We start from the raw sequence: 18,338 nt of genomic DNA on the forward strand, positions 1-18,338 counted from the left end.
ATCTATACCCAAGAGTCATCATAAATTTTCCTAAAGGACCTCAATAAATACAGAATCACACGAGTAATTACAAGAAATACCCAATATTATCATTAAATTTGAGTTCCTTTTTGTATTTCAACTTCAAAGTTTTCAACATTTATTCACTGTCACTGAGTCTGGTTTGGCCATATAAGCAACTGAGTTCAACAACAAAAACCTTCCATTGATTAGGGGATTTTGGTCTGTCTGAAAAAAAAGTCCCAATGATACTGGATCAGAGAAATAACTTATCTCTGAATACTTCTGACAAAGTGATACACATCAAAACTCAGTGAGATATAAGAGGACAGTGTCATCAGATCAGTTTATCAAAAGCAAGGAAAAAAGTTATCTACACTACATTTGCCTAAATCAGGAAGAAGAGTGTAGTGTAAGGCATCTGAGCATATTGTAGTTTAAAATGAAAGAACACAAACTATTTTTGGTAATTTGCTCTTTGCCTTCTTCATTGATGAACTATTGAATATGAACCCTGAGGAGGGCTAGAAAGATCAACACTAATCCCTTCTTACTGCAGCTCAGTAACATATTCAGGCAAGGAGTATAACTCATTTTGTTAATGAGTACTGGAATACTGGAAGTGTCAAAACAAACAAACAAACAAAAAAACCCCACACTGCAAGCATTGAAGGCATATTTATTTCTTTATCATAGTTGAAATGTTGTAGAACACCAACAAAGAAGAATGAATGCTTGGAAACCTGTCAAATTCCTTTTTTTTTTTTTTTATGTAGTAACATGTTTATCAAATTTCTTATTATAGCTTTTGGCTGCAAAAACATCTCCAAATTTTAGTTTTGTTTCCCTCATTTAGCAAAGAAAAAAATGTTGTTGTTGTTTTTTAATATGTTATAATTGTCTGCTAGTGGTTCATGAGACTATTTCTAGGCTGATGCATGAATTGGTAGAAAGATTGTCAAAACATGTATAACTGCTTCAGAAGAAGAGCACACTACGAGTCATGAAAGCCTGACTGAACTGGAGGCAGCACCACAATATGACAGAGCAGAAGCTTTATCCTAAAGGAATATCTTATCATAAGAAATAACTAATTGATTTGAAAGACACAGGACAAATGCAAAACAAACAAACAAAAATGCAAGCAAACAAACCAGAAATTATACAGGTTGCAGCAAATTTTTAATTAAATATTTGAGATCAAAGAAACTGGGAAAGCCAAACCTCCATATGCTAACTTTCAGCGTCTTACAGGGCAGCAATGGTAAGCAGGGGATTATCATAACAGCAAAGTAATTCTTCTTAAAGCCATCAAAAGAGGACCTTTCTAGACTGGCAGAATTAAGTAATTATGGTAAGGTGCAGAGACAGTATGTCAATCCTAACTCTACACAAAACTATGCCTCAATGAGATAAGAAACCTCTAGGGAATATCATTCCTGTGACTCCCTTTTATGTAAATGTTTTAACAAGACAAAAGCCCAGAAGAACACTTCCATCACTTCTATATAAATACAACAAGATCCTCCTCCATTTCAGGCAGGGTTATATGGCTACAGGCTACAAAACCCAAATCTTTTTTTGCATGTGCTGTTCTTTGTAACAATTCAAATACTTAATGAAGTAAGAGAAATGTGACAAAATAGTAAGCAGAGAACAAGAATTTATGAGGCCTTTTTTGTATTTAGAAATCAATTTTCTGCAATAAAGCAGATAGAATGCTGACACTGGAAAACCTATGCAGGACTCAATTCTTATCTCACCATTAAAGGATCAGTGACGTAAACCAAACACTGCTTAACCTTCTTCTTCAGGATCCATATTTCTTCCAGGAGTATGCAGAAGGGCAATATGTCTGCTAACTGCTGTCTGCTCCTTCCATATAAAAGCCAGAAGCAATATTCCTCAGTATCCTTTAAGAACAAGCAGTGAATTTATCATATCTGTTTGTAATGCCCTTTGGGACTCTTCAGGAAGAAAGGCACAGTAAATGTAAGCTCATTATCATCATTAACTCCTTTTATACACCAGCTGAGCTCCAAAGAATCAAAGGGGAGGAAAAAAATAAGGAAAAAAAAAAAAAAAGTAACATTTACCATTCTCTTATTTTCCTGCTTTTTTTTTTTTTTTTTCCTTATTCATAGATATTTCTGTTAGATGAAAAATATTATTTATTAGGAAGCCTGAAAATTAGCTTGACTATTTAACTGCATGAGACAACACATTGCTAAGGAAGAACAAGAATAAAATTGCTTAACTTACATTAAGGAACATTCAGCACGGCAGTGCCAAATTTATTACACTTGTTCTTGTACACTTAGAAACACCCTAAACTTCCCACAATTACACCCAGCTCCATGTGTGAGAGAACAGCTTCAGGAATAGGAAGACCTTTGTGTCCCAAGTGTTTTGTGCAACTGTCATACCCCCATGGAATGGCACGACATCTGGGTTTGAGTGGACAGGACTCACTAATTTTAGACACAGAAAGGTCCATTTTTCCAACCAAAATAATTTTCCCTTCTAGGTTAGACAGTGCACGAGTGGCATCTCTAGCCATCAATTTATACCACATGTGCTTGACATTACTGAGGGATAAAGGATCTCAGGACGACACTTTTCTCTCTCTGCTGATGGCAAGGTCAGCCTAGGGAGTAGTCTACCCAAATCCTACCTTTCTGCCAGTTAGGTGACTTTGTGCAGGTGTGTCTGTACAAACAAGAACAAACAATTCATACAAAAGGATCCTTTTGACACTACAGTTTAACTCTACCCCACAGAGGAAAAGTGGCAGCAGTCTTGTCTCTTTTATTGTATCTGACAGGTTGGCTTCAGTGTGTACATGAAGTGTATTTTCTACTACTGCAGATTCATGTGGTTTTCTTCGTTGATCACCAACACAATAAGTCAGAGCACTAACCTGCAAGCACATCCCACATGCTTGGGATCTAAAGACTTTAAAGAACGGCCCACAAGAGAAGAGTTTAGAGGACAATTATACCCACAGTCCTGATTTCAGGTCCTGAAACTCAGAGCTCTGGCAGCTTTGACTAACTTTGTGATTTCTAAATGGCTTAAGCTGGGGAAAAAAAATGATGATGATAATAATAATAAAAATGAATGTTTCTCTAACTGCTTTATGGGGAAAGTTTTAAACTTTTAAACCTGTTGGGAATAAGCTACACAAAGACTCCTTAAATAGAAACTAGAGTGACAGAGGATCCTTAAGGCTACTTACAACAAAATGTTTTGTGCATTCAAATTTGTTAAACTAGGAAGTCACACGAATTAAACAAAAATCAGAGCAGCAAGAAGAAAGTGCTGCAAAGTTTACCAGACAATACAAAGCTAAGAAACGAAACCATTTAAAAACTCGTGGAACAGGAAAGAGACGCAGAGCATCCTCTCCAGGCACTGAAAATATCCGGGGCCGCTTCTGATGTCGTTCAGCCGCGGGGGTGATGTTTCCAGCACCGTCTCCATCAGTGGCAGCCCCTGAGCTCGGTTCCCCGGGGGGAACACCGCCCTCCGTCCCCCAACAAGATGTTCTCAGGGGGTCAGGAGCCTTCTGCCTTCCCAAAGGTTCCCCTCCTCGCCCCACTTGGGTCCCATTGTCCCCCCGCGGCCGGACCGGATCCGCAGCACCGCCGGGCGGCGCTTGAGCACTGCAGGATCGCCGCGCCCGCATCCCGGGCAGCCGAGCCGGGCTGAACCGAGCTGAACCGAGCCGGGCAGAGCCGAACTGAGCCGGGCAGAGCTTGGCCAGACGGGAGCTGCTGCCGGGTGGGAGCATCCCAAAGGGTCTCTCCCCGGGCTGTGCCCCCCAGGAGCCCGGCACCACCGACAGCAACTTCGCCGCCGTGCGAGTGTTTGCGTGATTTATCCCGGCCGGAGTTTTGCAAAGCCGCTGAACAGCCCGAGCCCCGTGCAGCAACCTGTTTTCCACCCCCCCCACCTTCTCCCCGCCCCGAGGCTGCCGGAGGAGGAGGAATTAGCGCTGGCGATTACCCGGGGAGAGGGGAGGCGTCTCGCAACAGGGACCTCTCCTCGCCAATGGAGCCGGCGGCTGCCCGCAGCGGTGGCAGGCTGTAAAGAGGCGGCACGGGGCGAGGAGGCAGCGGTCCCGGGAAAGGGCGGAGCGCCGGGGGGGGTCCTCCCGGCTCCGCAGCCGCTACATTATTAACTCGGCGCGGCGGAGACGGCGCCACAACTTTCCGGCTCTGCCCCGGGAGGCGGCGAGCAGAGAGCATCCCGCAGCCGGGCGGCCATGCGGGCTGCCCCCAGCCCCGCTCAGCGGGGGGAGCGCCTCCTCTGAAAGGCGAACGGGCCGGCCACCCACCCTCCCCTCCCTTCCCGGCCATGCGGCCCCTCGGCGCTCCCCTCGCCCTGCTGCTGTGCCAGGTGCTGGGCTCATGGGCCGCCTGCGCCCTGCTCCCCGCTGCGGGCTCCGGGCTGCAAGAAAAGCCTCATCGCCCCTCATCTCCGCCGGCCACGGCGCCCCCCGGCCCTGGAAGCCGGGCTGCCGCTGCTCTCCGCGGGCGCGGAGCCCCCCCGGCGGGGCCAGGGGGCACCTGCGGGGCTGCGGGGCCCGGGAGGAGGCGGGCGCGGAGCAGCGGGGCCGGCCTGGGGGCTGCGGGGGGCCCCCGGTGGCTGCCCCTGAACGGCTCGGGCCGAGGAGGAGAGGGGGGCGCGGGGGGTCGAGGTAACGGCACCGGGCGCCGCGCCCGGCTCCGCAACCCCTTCTACCCGCTGACCGAGGAGTCGTACGGAGCCTACGCCGTGATGTGCCTCTCCGTGGTGATCTTCGGCATCGGCATCATGGGCAACATGGCAGTGATGTGCATCGTCTGCCACAACTACTACATGCGGAGCATCTCCAACTCCCTGCTGGCCAACCTGGCCTTCTGGGACTTCCTCATCGTCTTCTTCTGCCTGCCGCTGGTCATCTTCCAGGAGCTCACCAAGAAGTGGCTCCTAGAGGACTTCTCCTGCAAAATCGTCCCGTACATCGAGGTAATGACAGTGGGTGGTTGTGCGTGGGCCTGGCTGCCTCTGCGAAGCCCCCAGGGTACCCCCTTCTGTGCCTCCCTCATTGCTCCCTGCCCGGTTTGGGTTTCCCCGGCACTGCTGGTGGAGAGCCCCACAGGAACTCTGCCAGCTTCAGGCCGACTCGGGTCCAGCAGCACCAGGCTTCCCACAGCATCAAACCGAGAACACCTAGCTCTTCCACTCATGAGAGTTCTGCTGAAGTTTCACTCCTCCCAGTCATCCCAAAAGGCAAAGAATCCTCTCAAAATTTGATTTTGAGTGTGGTGTTTTTTTCTTTTTTTCCTTTTCTCTAAAGAGAAGCAAATCAGGAAAGCAGGAGGGGAGACTCGGGATAGGTTGTAAGCAGGTGATTGCAAAAATGAGCATCAATATGATAGATGTGCTTTTAATTTACAATTCAGCATTCAAATCTCACAGTTATTTATTTGGTTTGTCTTTAAAAAAATGACCCCAGTTCAATTTAAATCACAGCTTCTTGGCAATTGTTCAGAGACTCTGTCAAAGAAGCTGTCAGCCAGCTGGCTGGAGTCCTGCCGGCAGCGTTCAGGTTGTCCGCTTTATTTATTTACTGGAACTGAACGGAGAGGCTTGGTGGTGGGGTGGTAGCCTGTAATGCTGGCTGGCTCTGCTATGTTCCCAAAGCCTTCTGCTCAGCTTTATTCTGTAACTGAAAGCTGAGGAAATAACTGTTGATTCTCTTGTCCTAAGAATTAGATACTGGGGGTGGAGGGGTGGGGTATTATCTTGTTGTTAATACACAGAATACCAGTTTTCATAGCACATCAGTACAACTGCCAACCAACGTTTTCAATAAGGTCTTTAGAAATATGTGTGAAGCGTGTAGTCACTACCTTACCATTACTTCTTTCATGTGTGATACACTTTATTACTAGTGGTATTGGACAAAGGGTGGAGCTGTGCTACACTTACAAGAATTCAGGACCAATAGTATAACACTTTTCATTATTTGAAAAACTCAGAGTATACTTAATTTGTGTTTGGAAGGAAATAAAAGAAATATATATCTGTTGAGAATACTTACTGATAATAGCCTTGGATAGATGCTTTTAAATTTTCTGAATTCAGGTCTGACGATACTGTATTATCCAACAAAATAAGTAGTTAGTGTTTCAGTTAAAGGGTACCATTTCAATGGACACATCTAGTGTGGTTTAAGTATTTCAGGATTTTCCTCTAGTAACATTTCACACTTCCTAACCTTTTTTGGTGCATCCAGATGCAAAATAGGAGTAATTCTTCATAATAATGATTTGCATGGCCATACCATTTTTTCAAAATTAGTTCCTTATGCTGCTCAGCTTTGGGCAATAAAGAGTTTGCCACTTCATGACTGGAAGAAAAATGCACAGAGCTTCATATTATAATGAAGTTATTACTAACTTAAATGTGTAAGAAACAGATATAATCTTCTAGAATCACATAAACAGGTTTTATTTTCATGTTGCTAGTCTGGAAATATTTTAGCCTTGTCAAAAAGGGGCATGTTGTCAGGACTGCCCAATATACACACACTCTGGATTTTACACTTTCATCAGTGAATTAAACTGAAAGAAGCTGAGCTGATATGTAGTAGCCAAAATTCAAAACTGTAATCCTGAAAACATTCAGCTGGTGCTACCCCCCGTTTATACTTTAAAGACACCTTATTTTTTCACTTTAAAGTTCGTCAGATACCTACAGTTAAACCTTTTTTTCAAGAACTGGCACCAAGCCAATCACAATCACAAAATCTAACTACAGAATAGTGCCTGTCTCATCTTGAATTATCATTGGGGTCTAAAAGTAAAGAATTCTCTTCTTTCCTGGGGACATTTAATTGATTTGTGTCTGAGGTACACATCTGAAGAGAGATAGCCTTGGGGGATACCATGTTGCTCCCAGAATTGTATACTTTTCACTCAATAGGTATTAAACATAATACTCATGAATGTACAGTATATAAATCACCTATTAACTACCCTACTCGTGAATGTAAAGTATATTCATCACCTGGGGAGCAGCAAATTAAAGACTGGATTTTCCCCTCCTTGTAAGGGCGGTAGGCATGAGTGACACATATTGAGCACCAATACTGAATTGTGCCTCCCAGCTTGCCTTGAGCTTGGTGAGAAGGGTTTCTCTCCTGGAAATCAGAATTTGACTCTACTGAGAGAGAGGAGGGAGTTAGAGCAAAAGTTTGCCACTTTCTGAGTGTAGCGTTAATCTCACAGGCATTATCCAGGGATGCTGACACCACCAGGAACACTGAGGATATGGAGCATGTCATGAAATCTGCCCCATGAGCAGCCAATGCTCTGTGCTCTTGCAAGGGTTATTCACAGCAGTGAGTAGAGTGCTCATCTAACAGCTGAATGACACTGCCTCCTCCCTTGTAATTCACCTGAGCAGCTCATGCCCTTCTCATGCAAGAGAGAAGAAAGAAGTCATCTTAGCTCCTTGAGAAGTTGTGGATAGCTACCATCAGGAGAAGTTTCCTGACCTTCATGGAATAGAAATAGAAGCATTTTCCTGAAGAATTTTACCTGTTATAAATTTTAACCTGTTCTCACTGTTTCCTATAAGTTTGCCACATGTTTTGTTCTTCAGGCCTTCAGGTCTGTCTCCCACTCTGCACTGTTTTCTTACATGCCAACTCTCCTCATTTGCTGTTTAGGGACCTGCATGTCTCGCTCAGAGCTATAGATCCAGATATATCATCTCACTTTCAAGCACCAAGGAGCATCATTGGACTGAGCTCTCTTGTCATACTAGCCTGTACTCTGAGAATTGCACAGGACTAGGGAATGGGGGACATCTGAGTATCCAGAGCAACTGATGTAGTAATCGCATCATTTTAATGTAACTCAAGCCTGCTCTGCTTTATGCTCAAAGGTTTCAAGTAATCCAAATAAGGAACCTTGAGCTTTCTTCCTTTAGCCTCCTGTGGCCAATTGTTTTTTATTTGTGCTGTTTAATGGGTATTGTGCAGAATTTCAACAAAGCATCTGTTGCCAGTGATAACACATATGCACACACTCTGGGGAAAATGTTTTATGATACCTTCAAGTACGTTTGAGTAGGTAAATGTTGAGCTTCCAGTAGTGGAAAATCTTTACAACATTTATTTAAAGGGTAGTTTTCCCATATCTAATAAAGATATTCTGTGACCAAGTATATTAAGCAGACATTTCAGTCACATATTGTATCACAGTTTGGTTGCTTGTACCTACCTTGTAAAACTGTCATTGTTCCACTTGCATATGGAATGCTATGCACATGACCAAGGAAGAAACTGAGTGAATTCATTCTCCTATGGATTAAATTATCTCCACCAAGAACTTCACTAGACTATGATGATGGCACTATCCTGGTAGGGTAGATTTGAGTCCACTCACTGGGAAGGGAATTATTGGGGCAACTACTTACCCATAAGGATGTGTGGGGATGTGCTTCTCCTTTGCAATTTTAGTCCTCTGCTCAGTTCTTCAGATTTATCCACTTTTCTGAAGATGGTTTGGAAGTTGAGCTTTGGGCAACCATGTCTGAAGTGTTTATCTGCATGCCGTGTCTGTGCCTTCCATATACTTTTGTCAGCATTGCTCAGGATCAGGAGATACACGGTAAACAACAATAAAAAAAAAAAAAGGCTTTGGCTAATTCTCTTTCCAGACTGCTAACCCATTGCAGCTCCTTGTTTAAGCATACCCAGTCTTTTCAGAAAAAGAACTAGGAAAAAAAAAATACCAAAGAAAAAAAATAGAAAAAAAAAGAAAAAAAAAAAAAGAAAAAAAATAGGACAATATAGTTTCTGTTCACCTACTTATAGATTTATGGTTTGCATTTTTCTCAACTCTAAATTATGCCTGAATAGAAAGAAGTGTGGATATAGACAAATAGCTTTACTATGCTTCTAAGTATTTCACAGGCATTAAACATAACAGTCCTGTGAAGTAGCTATTTATTTATTTATTTATTTTAATGCTGGAAGCCAATAGTGAAGAGGTTAAGTAAGTTGTTTAAAACTTGGAGCAGCTTGCTAAGATGACAAATGGATTGTGTCAACTGGGACTACAAACTGTCTTTCAGGCTTTAAAAAGAAGCTTGTTTGAATTGTGTGCATTCTGCTCTTAGAGGTTACACTAGGAATTTGATGAGTTTGGGGGCAGCAGTTGGAAGTAGACATCACTTTCTATGTTGGCAGACTGTGAGCAAATAAAGATTTAGAACTGGGAAAAGGTTTGGAAAAAGGGTTTGCAGAGGTTAATTTATGGTCTCCTGCAGTCCAGCACAGAGCAGAAAATTTCCAAGTCCAGTCATGGTATTCAGCTATGCACTCAGAGTTAATTATCATGAGAGAGAGAGAAGGTGTGAGATGCCTTCATCTAGACCATATTGTGCTTAAGAGACTGGCCTGACTCTGGAGCAAGCTGACTGTGGAAGTCTTTGAAATCTGCTGCCTAGTCCCTACTTATGCTTTTAGCAGTCAATTTGTGGCATCACCCTGGTCTGGTAGGTAACTTCCATCTCAGGAAACCTATCACAATTAGTATATTAGAATTCTTAGTGGAAAGTGTCTGGAATTTTTGGTCAGGAATATGAATTACTTTTTTTTTTTTTTTTTTTCTTGAAGCTGACCCTTCCAGGGCATTTTTGAGGTAAGGCTGTTTCCCCTTTCTCTCTTTTACTTGGTAGGGGCAAGTCATCAGCGCAATGGAAGTGACTATTCTTTTCCTGTTTCAAAGCTGTCAGAAGATATCCTGAATTTAAGTTTCACTTTAGCAAAGGAAATATATATTTTTATGGGACTTTTTAAAAAGTATTATCTGTCTTGTCTGAGTCATTTGTTGTGCTGTATCTTCTTTATGTCTCTTCTTTAATGTTAGTCAGAGTTTGCCTCCTGAACCTCAGAAAAGTTAACAATTGTGAAGATTCATACTGGAAATTTTCTAGGGCAATGGCTGCATGTGTCTTTTACTGAGCAAAACACTTATCACACTTATCACACAATATATATATATATATTTAAAAAAAAAAAAACAGAAGTGCTAATATGTCTCTGCCCTTTAGGTATTAACAGCATGGTGATAGTAGCTGCCATGTTTGCTGCTCTGTCAATCTTTCTCTCCTCTGCAAACCCTTAGGGGGCTATAAATTGTCCATAAAAAAAATTGCTTTTGGCTTAAACTTTGGCGTTTCAGCATGGAAATGAATTTGTGTCAGACTAGGTTTAAAATTAGGTCAGTAATATTTAAGTTACATATGTGAAGAGAGAATAAAGCAACATCTGCCATCCCAGCACCATTGAATCTAGTATGAGCACAAGGCTGTCATTTCTCCATATGACCAGATTTTTCCAACAAAGAAGGAAGAGACAGATTTTTAGCAATAGTTCCATGTTAATATTAAGAGTTACTGCAGGATTCTCTAGTGATGAGACTGTGATCCTTAGTGGAGAACAGTGCTCATTTTTTTCTTAAAGAAAAGAAAAAAAAAAAAAGTAAGTTTAATTTACTTGTAAGGTGGCATGGTAGATTTCAAATTGGAAAAAGGAAAAAAAATAAAGCCCTGGTGTTCTGTGATTTTCCACTTTTCTGAATAAACGTCTTGTACTATAATAAGTAGTTCCAGTACCCTGATAATCCAGTTGGCTTTTGCTTCAAACAGAATTCAGGAACTGCTCTTAGAAGTTAATTCTGAACATTCTTACTCTTACAATATATAGAAGGATAGGAAACACGCAGAACATACATTCTTTATATCTCCCTGATGTGAATGTTAAAATTACTGCAAAGGAAACAGCTGTATTGCACCCATTGTTCCGTGTGTGTGGAACATCTCCATGATAGTAGTTTCCTGAATTACCATCTAGCTTTTCAGGTAGTTATGTCACCTTAAGTATCTTTAGGTATCTTTTCCTCCAGGATGCTTAAGCTAAATGCTAACATCAGAGAGGTATCCCAGCCCCAGTATTCCTTAGCTCCTGGATTACTTCTGCTACACCACATCTGTATTTTAACTAGTTGAGTGACCCTTCCCTATTTTTAAAACAAAAAGCCATGAATATTTCATAGAACTTCATGTAAGAAATATAAAGAGATTATATTTATACATTTTTATTCTTTTGTAGTAATGATTGTCATTCTTGGTGTTATTTGTGTGTGTCTGTTTTTGCTTGTTTGTTTGTTTTTGTTTTGTTTTTCCTAATTGAAGAAACAAAACCCAGAAATCTAGATTATATTAAACAATTAAACATCTGATTGCAATAGGATGGCCTTTTATTTTTTTTAGCCCAGTCTTATTACTGGACATTTTACTGTAAGTGTAGAGTAGCACAAAACAAATATTTAAGTCTGTACTAGCTTTGTTTATCTTATGTAAAACTGAAAAGTTTGCAAGAGTTACTGTGGTTTGTTGCATTAACATGTCCTAAAGCTATGAAATTTGGTGTGGATATAGAACAGTAATTATTATTTATATATAAGACCATAGACTATAATGATTCAGGGAAAAAAATAATAATAATAAAAAAAACATGGTATGACAGAAATGGGTAGAAAGAGTTTAGGGGGGTGTCACTGAGAGCTTAGAGACATTTGGGCTAGTGGTAGTCATCAATCTTTTCTGTAGTTTAGCTTTCCTCTTTCCTACAGGGAAATGTTTAGATACTCTTCCTGCCTTTTAACAAAGAAAATCCAGTTTCAGCTGGATTCAGAAGCAGCCACTTCTTTACATCTCTCTTTATTTTAACTTGTTCTATATAAACAGACTATGTTTTTCCCTTCACTTTTCCATCAAAAGGTGTGTTCCACAACATCATGTTTTGGATGACTAATGGTACATCTCATTTCCTCAAGTTGCTCATGGCTGGTTGATATATTCTGCTATATTAATTGTCCTTCAGCTTAAGCAACATTACATCTCAGCATAGACAGCAGCATTATCATTTCTTGGTCTTTGTCTTGCTGGACTGAGTGACCCAACCTCACTTTTTCATTAACTCACAGAATTGGTTTTTCATTGACCTTTTCACCTGTCACCTTTTGCTGATATTTCTTTTGTTGTTGGTGGTGGTGGTGTTTTGTTTTGTTGTTTTCATTCCCTTGATCTTGCCAAACAGGTATTAGTGAGAGAGAATTCAGAGTCTAATTTGCACTTCTGTTGCTTACCATACTAAACCTGCACTGCTTCCCTGGCCAGCTGGAGACTCTGCTCCTAGAGGCTGGGGCCAAGCACTGTGGGATCACAGCCAGGAGGAGAAGTAGGACAGGCCAGGGAAGGCCTGGGAATATTTTGGTAATTGTTAAAGCTCATGAAAGGGGAATGGATATGTTGGAGGGATGGAGAGGAGAACTGATGCAATTAAGGTGAGCATTTCATGAGTTACTGTTGCCTTCAGTGGCCTTAGTTCCCCAAATAAGTTTTGACACAGTTGACTAACAGCTGATGAGCTAATGCTGAAGGTTTAGATAGTGTCATGAAGGAACACCACTGTTCCCGGTAACGTCTCTGTTAATTCTTTTAAAGGAGCAACAGTATTAAGAGACTCTCTTGTAATAACAATTCCTTCTTTTGTATGTGTATGTAGGTAATCCCTTACATAGCTGTTCTCTGTCCAGCTCAGTTGAGGTTACTTCCCCCCTTCCTGCTCCAAGTAGATTAATGGTCTTTCAGTTAGATACATGTATGTGTCTTTCTAATATCATCTAGTAAAAGAAAAATAAACCGTTGTCACCCCAATGTTTAGAGGCTGAAGGAGACTCTTCATAGGGAATATATGGAAACACATCAGACAACTAAGTGATCATCAAAAACTACCAAGCCTTATTCACCCTTGCCCTGCCTCATTTCCCACTAGGTTGTTGGAAAATTGAGTGCAACTGTGTATCGGAAACTTAGCTGTTACAACAAGAAGAACACCATTAAACTACATGCAGGTTCACACTACTTCAAGATGTGATAATTTGTCCTTTATCTACTCACAATCATTCTGTGCTTATACCAGAGCAATGAAACAGATAAAACAGGGAAACTTCTCTGCCTTCTTTCAAATTTTCATCTTAACCCTAATTCTTACCAGGACTGGTATGAAGAAACACCTACAAACTAGAATTGTATGTACATGCAGAATGCATGTCCCAGTTCCTGTCCACATAGTTTATGAGTGGCACCCATTGATTTTGTGGGCTATTACTCATACTCTACAATGTGGGGGAAACAAAGGAGGGCAAATAGTCATACCCTTGAATTGCTACCCTACCTTTAAACAAGTCAGCAGGAATGAATCCCTGTTCATCTGCTTGGAATTGTTTTTCTGTTTGGTAGCTTTTTTGTAGGCTTTTCCATGGCATCATTAACTTCATTAATCTACAGAAAATAGGAAACCATTGCCAGTTCCAGAGAAGCACTAGCTTTTTTTTTATCTTTCTTGATCAGTGAATCCATGAGAGAATTTTCAAAGCTGACTTCCACTGTTCTTAGTTGTTTCCTCTTGCTCTATTTCACTGTCTCAAGCCTCCAAGTTGCTGGTCAATTAATGTGACAGAAGCCCCGTAGGTTACGTTTGTTTGTGGTAGACATGTCTTCTTTCATTAGACCAGCCTTAACAGCTGCAGAGTTTTAATGTCTTAGCTACTGTATAACAGCCTGTTTGTAATGGATTGCTAAAACAATAAAAGTGTGTGTGTGCTGGGGAGCAGGGGGGAGATGCTCACATTGCCTCATTAGAACAAGAGCTGAGAAGGAAAACATTAATGTACAAAAAACCTCAGATTTTCTTCTGTTCTGTTGATTTATTTCAATCCCTATTCAATTCTGAGTCTCAATGATTTCCCTGTCTCCTGTAATTGTAGAGAACTCAGTCCCAACCCTTTTGTTATTCAAGCTGGACGTTCTGGCTAAAGGTTTTGCTGTCACTCCAAGGAATTTGAAGACTGCACACACACACTGAAAGGTTTTGCAAGCAAAGTCACTGGTCTTAGATTTGAAAATTTGACTCTCAGCAGTGATACATGGAAATTATCTTTCATTTGCTATTGCTATCACTGTTCATTAAGGTTTGCCTATAACCATAATCTTTCTTTAGCTGTTTTTATGTTTTACTGGTATTTAGCAAGCTTTCTTTGAATGTTGTCCAACATTTTAACCCCCTAAATCAATAGGTTTGCCTATAAAAATGTTTATAGTACTGCTTTGTCACCATTAATTATTCCTGCCATTGCAGGTTAATTAATAAATATTGCATTCCATCTTTTAGGAAGCTGTTTCAAAAAATTACCCAACTAAGGCAATGCCTGACTGTTGTAATCCCAAATGCCTAATATTGTTCAGTGACATTCAATTTTAGCGATCTGATATGGCCACTAAATATAGAAGGCCAAAATTAATGATAAGTTTATATATTTGTGCATAATTGTACTCTCTATCTTTGTAGAACTTTATATAAACAGGAATAATTCAAAATTATGTTGGAAATTGGAGTTCATTTTGAAATGTACCAATATGAAATTTAAGTCAGCATCAAATTTAAGTAAGCAAAAATTACAGCAAACTGCCTAATGTTACCCAAGATTTCCCAATTAATTGCACAGATGTGTGGCTTACTCATGATAAAAGTAAGCATTCTTTAAATTTATTAGGAATATTATTTAACAGTTTCTTGTCTTTTGCTTCAACACATTTCCAGCATAACAGAAGCATACAAACCCAGGAAAATAAATGAATTAGAATGCAACAGAGCACCTAATCTTTCTCTGATTTAAGTTAATGGGAGTTCTGCTTTGAATTTGAACTGAAGTTGAATTTAATGGAAATAGGATTAGGCCAAAATGTATATAGTCTTCTTGCAAATTTGTTTTTAGGAAATTTAATTATAAACAGGATAAAATGATAGGAAATTATATTTCATGACAGTACAAGGCTTCTATTCATGCATAGAATTATGTTTATTAAAGCTAGAAGGCACATGCATTGTTCTGTACTTGCTCCTTACAGTATATAATTGAGTGGTCTGTCCAATCCATCTTTAAATCATATGAACATCAGAAATTCTGCTATTTCTCCTGGCCTGTGATATATTCTTGCATAGAATGTCTACTATGAAATTTGGCCTAGATTTTCCTGAAAATTTTTCTTGGTAAAATGTTGAAGATAAATTATTAATGCCCAACTACTGTAGACAAGATTGATTTTGAACAGGTTTTGGAAGTCTGAAGATTTCAAATATCATCTTTTAGAACTCAGATCCCAGGATGGCTTTATGTACCTATACCCGATCAAAATTTCACTTAAGAGCCCAAGTCCACAACAGCAGTTGTGGGGCCCTCTTCCATTCAGTGGATGCTTAATCCACACTGTTCCTAAACTTTGGAAATATCTAAGGTTTTGACATTATGATCCCGTGTATGCTTGACAAACATGTGATAGAGGCATAACTTTGAAATTCTGCTGAAGTAAGATACCATCTTTCCCATTTTGACTTTCATTTCAATCTCTGTGGTGGGTTCTTTCTGAAAAACACCCCTCAGAAAAATGGAGGGAAGTTTAGTTTTGCATAATGGTCAGCTCTCCAATTTTTCTTTCACTCAGAGTTGCACAGATGTTGGCATGAGCTTCCATGAGAGCATGACACTAAGCTGAAGTGATATTTGTAGAGAGAACAACAGAAGGATGTAATATTCTGGGATGCATGTGGCATGGTAGCTCAGCAAACACTGGAAGCTAAGTCCTACCTGTGATGCTTGTTTTGAGAGCTAAACTTAATTGGTAGTTGGCATTATAAATTGAGCTCTCTTTATGAAAGAGTATAACCTTCTTTCAGGGAATATCTCAATGGTAAGAGCCTTCATCCAATGTACAGGGAGTGAATTCCCTCTTTTGCCTGAGCAAGTTCAGGCCTTCATCTTCCACCTCCAAGACTGCCGTTGGTGGTAGATTAAGGTGGGGTTTGAAGGAGCTGAAGTTTTTTCACTCTCTAAGAAATAATGGGCTGTAGCCTTGTAGCTGTCCTTTTTCTTTCTCATTGTTTTTGTTTGTTTGTTTGTTTGTTTGTTTCCAGGCAGCACCTGCATTAAATTGTATTCTCTTTTCTCTTTTGCAGGTAGCCTCTCTCGGAGTCACCACCTTCACACTGTGTGCCCTCTGCATTGATCGGTTCCGTGCTGCCACCAATGTGCAGATGTACTACGAGATGATTGAGAACTGCACCTCGACAACTGCAAAGCTCGCTGTCATATGGGTTGGGGCACTGCTGCTGGCACTGCCGGAGGTTGTGCTGCGTCAGCTGACGAAGGAGGACCCTGAATACAGTGGCAGCCCACCAGGGGAGCGGTGCGTGGTGAAGATATCCACCGCCCTACCCGACACCATTTACGTGTTAGCTCTTACATACGATGGGGCAAGACTCTGGTGGTACTTTGGCTGCTATTTTTGTTTGCCTACCCTTTTCACTATTACCTGCTCCCTGGTAACAGCAAGGAAAATCAGGAGGGCGGAAAAGGCTTGCACAAGAGGGAACAAGCGACAAATTCAGCTAGAAAGTCAGATGAACTGCACAGTTGTGGCTTTGACCATTTTATATGGGTTTTGCATCATTCCTGAAAACATCTGCAACATTGTGACTGCCTACATGTCCACAGGGGTCTCTCAGCAGACTATGGATCTCCTCCATCTCATTAGCCAGTTCCTTTTGTTCTTTAAGTCCTGTGTTACCCCAGTCCTCCTTTTCTGTCTTTGTAAACCTTTCAGCCGGGCCTTTATGGAGTGTTGCTGTTGCTGCTGTGATGAATGCATCCAGAAATCTTCAACAGTGACAAGTGATGACAATGACAATGAGTACACCACAGAACTGGAGCTCTCCCCTTTCAGCACCATCCGTCGTGAAATGTCTACCTTTGCCTCTGTGGGGACTCACTGTTAATTGACCTTAGGACTTTATTTCCTGTATCTTTTTCTTTTTCCTTTCTTTCTTTTTTCTTTTTCTTTTTTATTTTTTTTTAACTTCATATTTTCCTTCTGGAAGAAAAGTGTAAGAAAAAGAATTGATTATTGAAAACTACTCAGAATCCAATCTGCATATTAACAGTCATGCTTTGGAAAATAATTTCTGTTTGGTTATTAAAATGAAAGAAAAGGAAAGCTGAGGACAGACAGTACTCAGTGTTAAATCATGGTATTTTGTATGGTGCTAGGATATTATTGCTTAGGAAGGAGAATTCGTATCAGTCCACTTTTATTTAATTTCATGATTTTTTTACAATCACTGTAATATGATTATATAGACATTGTGGGTTTTGCAGGATGTTAAATGTCAAAGATGTGGTGGAAAGTTTTTGAAGGTAGTTTTAATCCAATTACTGTACACTATTGTGAGAACTCTTGGACTTTGGAAAATTTATAAAGTAGCATAAAAATAAATGAAGTTTTATTCTTTAACATCCTTGTCAATCTGCATTTAACAAGGATCGCTTCTAAGTAGGATTAAATTCCTTTAATAAGTAAAAAAATCTTTACTTTGCATAAAATAATTTAAATAGCCACATTCGTGTACTTAGCCTTGGAGACTATAACAGGGTGTTTAAGGAAGATAGTAATAATGACATTAGATTTACACGAGTGGATTTTAAATACATATTATGAAGATCCAATGTGCCTCATTGAAACTTTCCTTCTTGACCTACAGTTATACAAAACTTGAGTTATTTTGTACTTCTTAAGAAGAAAGATTTACTTTCTCACTAAAATTTGTCTCGTGTGGTTTCAAAATCAAGTTTATTTCCAATTTGTTAATGGTTTTACATTGGGGTTATGTCCTCAGTCTCTGTGTATATAACTTCTGCTGGCTTTGGTGGGAGTCCCGTTGCAGCAGAGGAAGGCTTTCTTTCACCAGAAGTTTGCCAACAATAAACGTGAGGGGCTGCAAAATGTGGAGAGTGAATTCCTTTTTTTTTTTTTTTTTTTTTTAAGCTGTAAACACACTTGGACACTTGGGGCTTGACCCAGAGCTCATTGCAGCCATTGGAAAGATTTCCATCAATTTCAGAGGGCTTTGGATCAGACTCACATCTATTTATTCTGGGATATGTAGCATGAATATTAATCACAGGTTCTCTGTATGTTGACTATAAATCATGTTGCTCCCACAGAGACTGCTATTCACTAGCAGCTCACAGCTCTGAAGCTGTTCTTGAGATCCACAGAGTGTTTTGCTGATGGTATCTTGCTGTCCACAGACTCATTAAAATGAGGGTATGTCAACACTGCAAGCAACAGTGCGGTGTAGTAAAATCTAAGGT

General features: G+C 40.5%; 1 protein-coding gene across 1 annotated transcript; it reads left to right on the top strand.

The window, feature by feature from the left end:
• The first annotated feature begins 4,359 nt into the window (after positions 1 to 4,359).
• Positions 4,360 to 17,034, top strand: GPR37 (G protein-coupled receptor 37). The gene is made up of 2 exons (XM_032208147.1): positions 4,360 to 5,013; positions 16,145 to 17,034. The coding sequence occupies exons 1-2, from the start codon at positions 4,360 to 4,362 to the stop codon at positions 16,961 to 16,963; spliced, it is 1,473 nt and encodes a 490-aa protein (XP_032064038.1). The 3' UTR covers positions 16,964 to 17,034.
• Positions 17,035 to 18,338: the final 1,304 nt, after the last annotated feature.

Source organism: Aythya fuligula, chromosome 1 (genome assembly GCF_009819795.1).
Source record: "Aythya fuligula isolate bAytFul2 chromosome 1, bAytFul2.pri, whole genome shotgun sequence".
In the NCBI taxonomy this organism is placed as follows: domain Eukaryota; kingdom Metazoa; phylum Chordata; class Aves; order Anseriformes; family Anatidae; genus Aythya; species Aythya fuligula.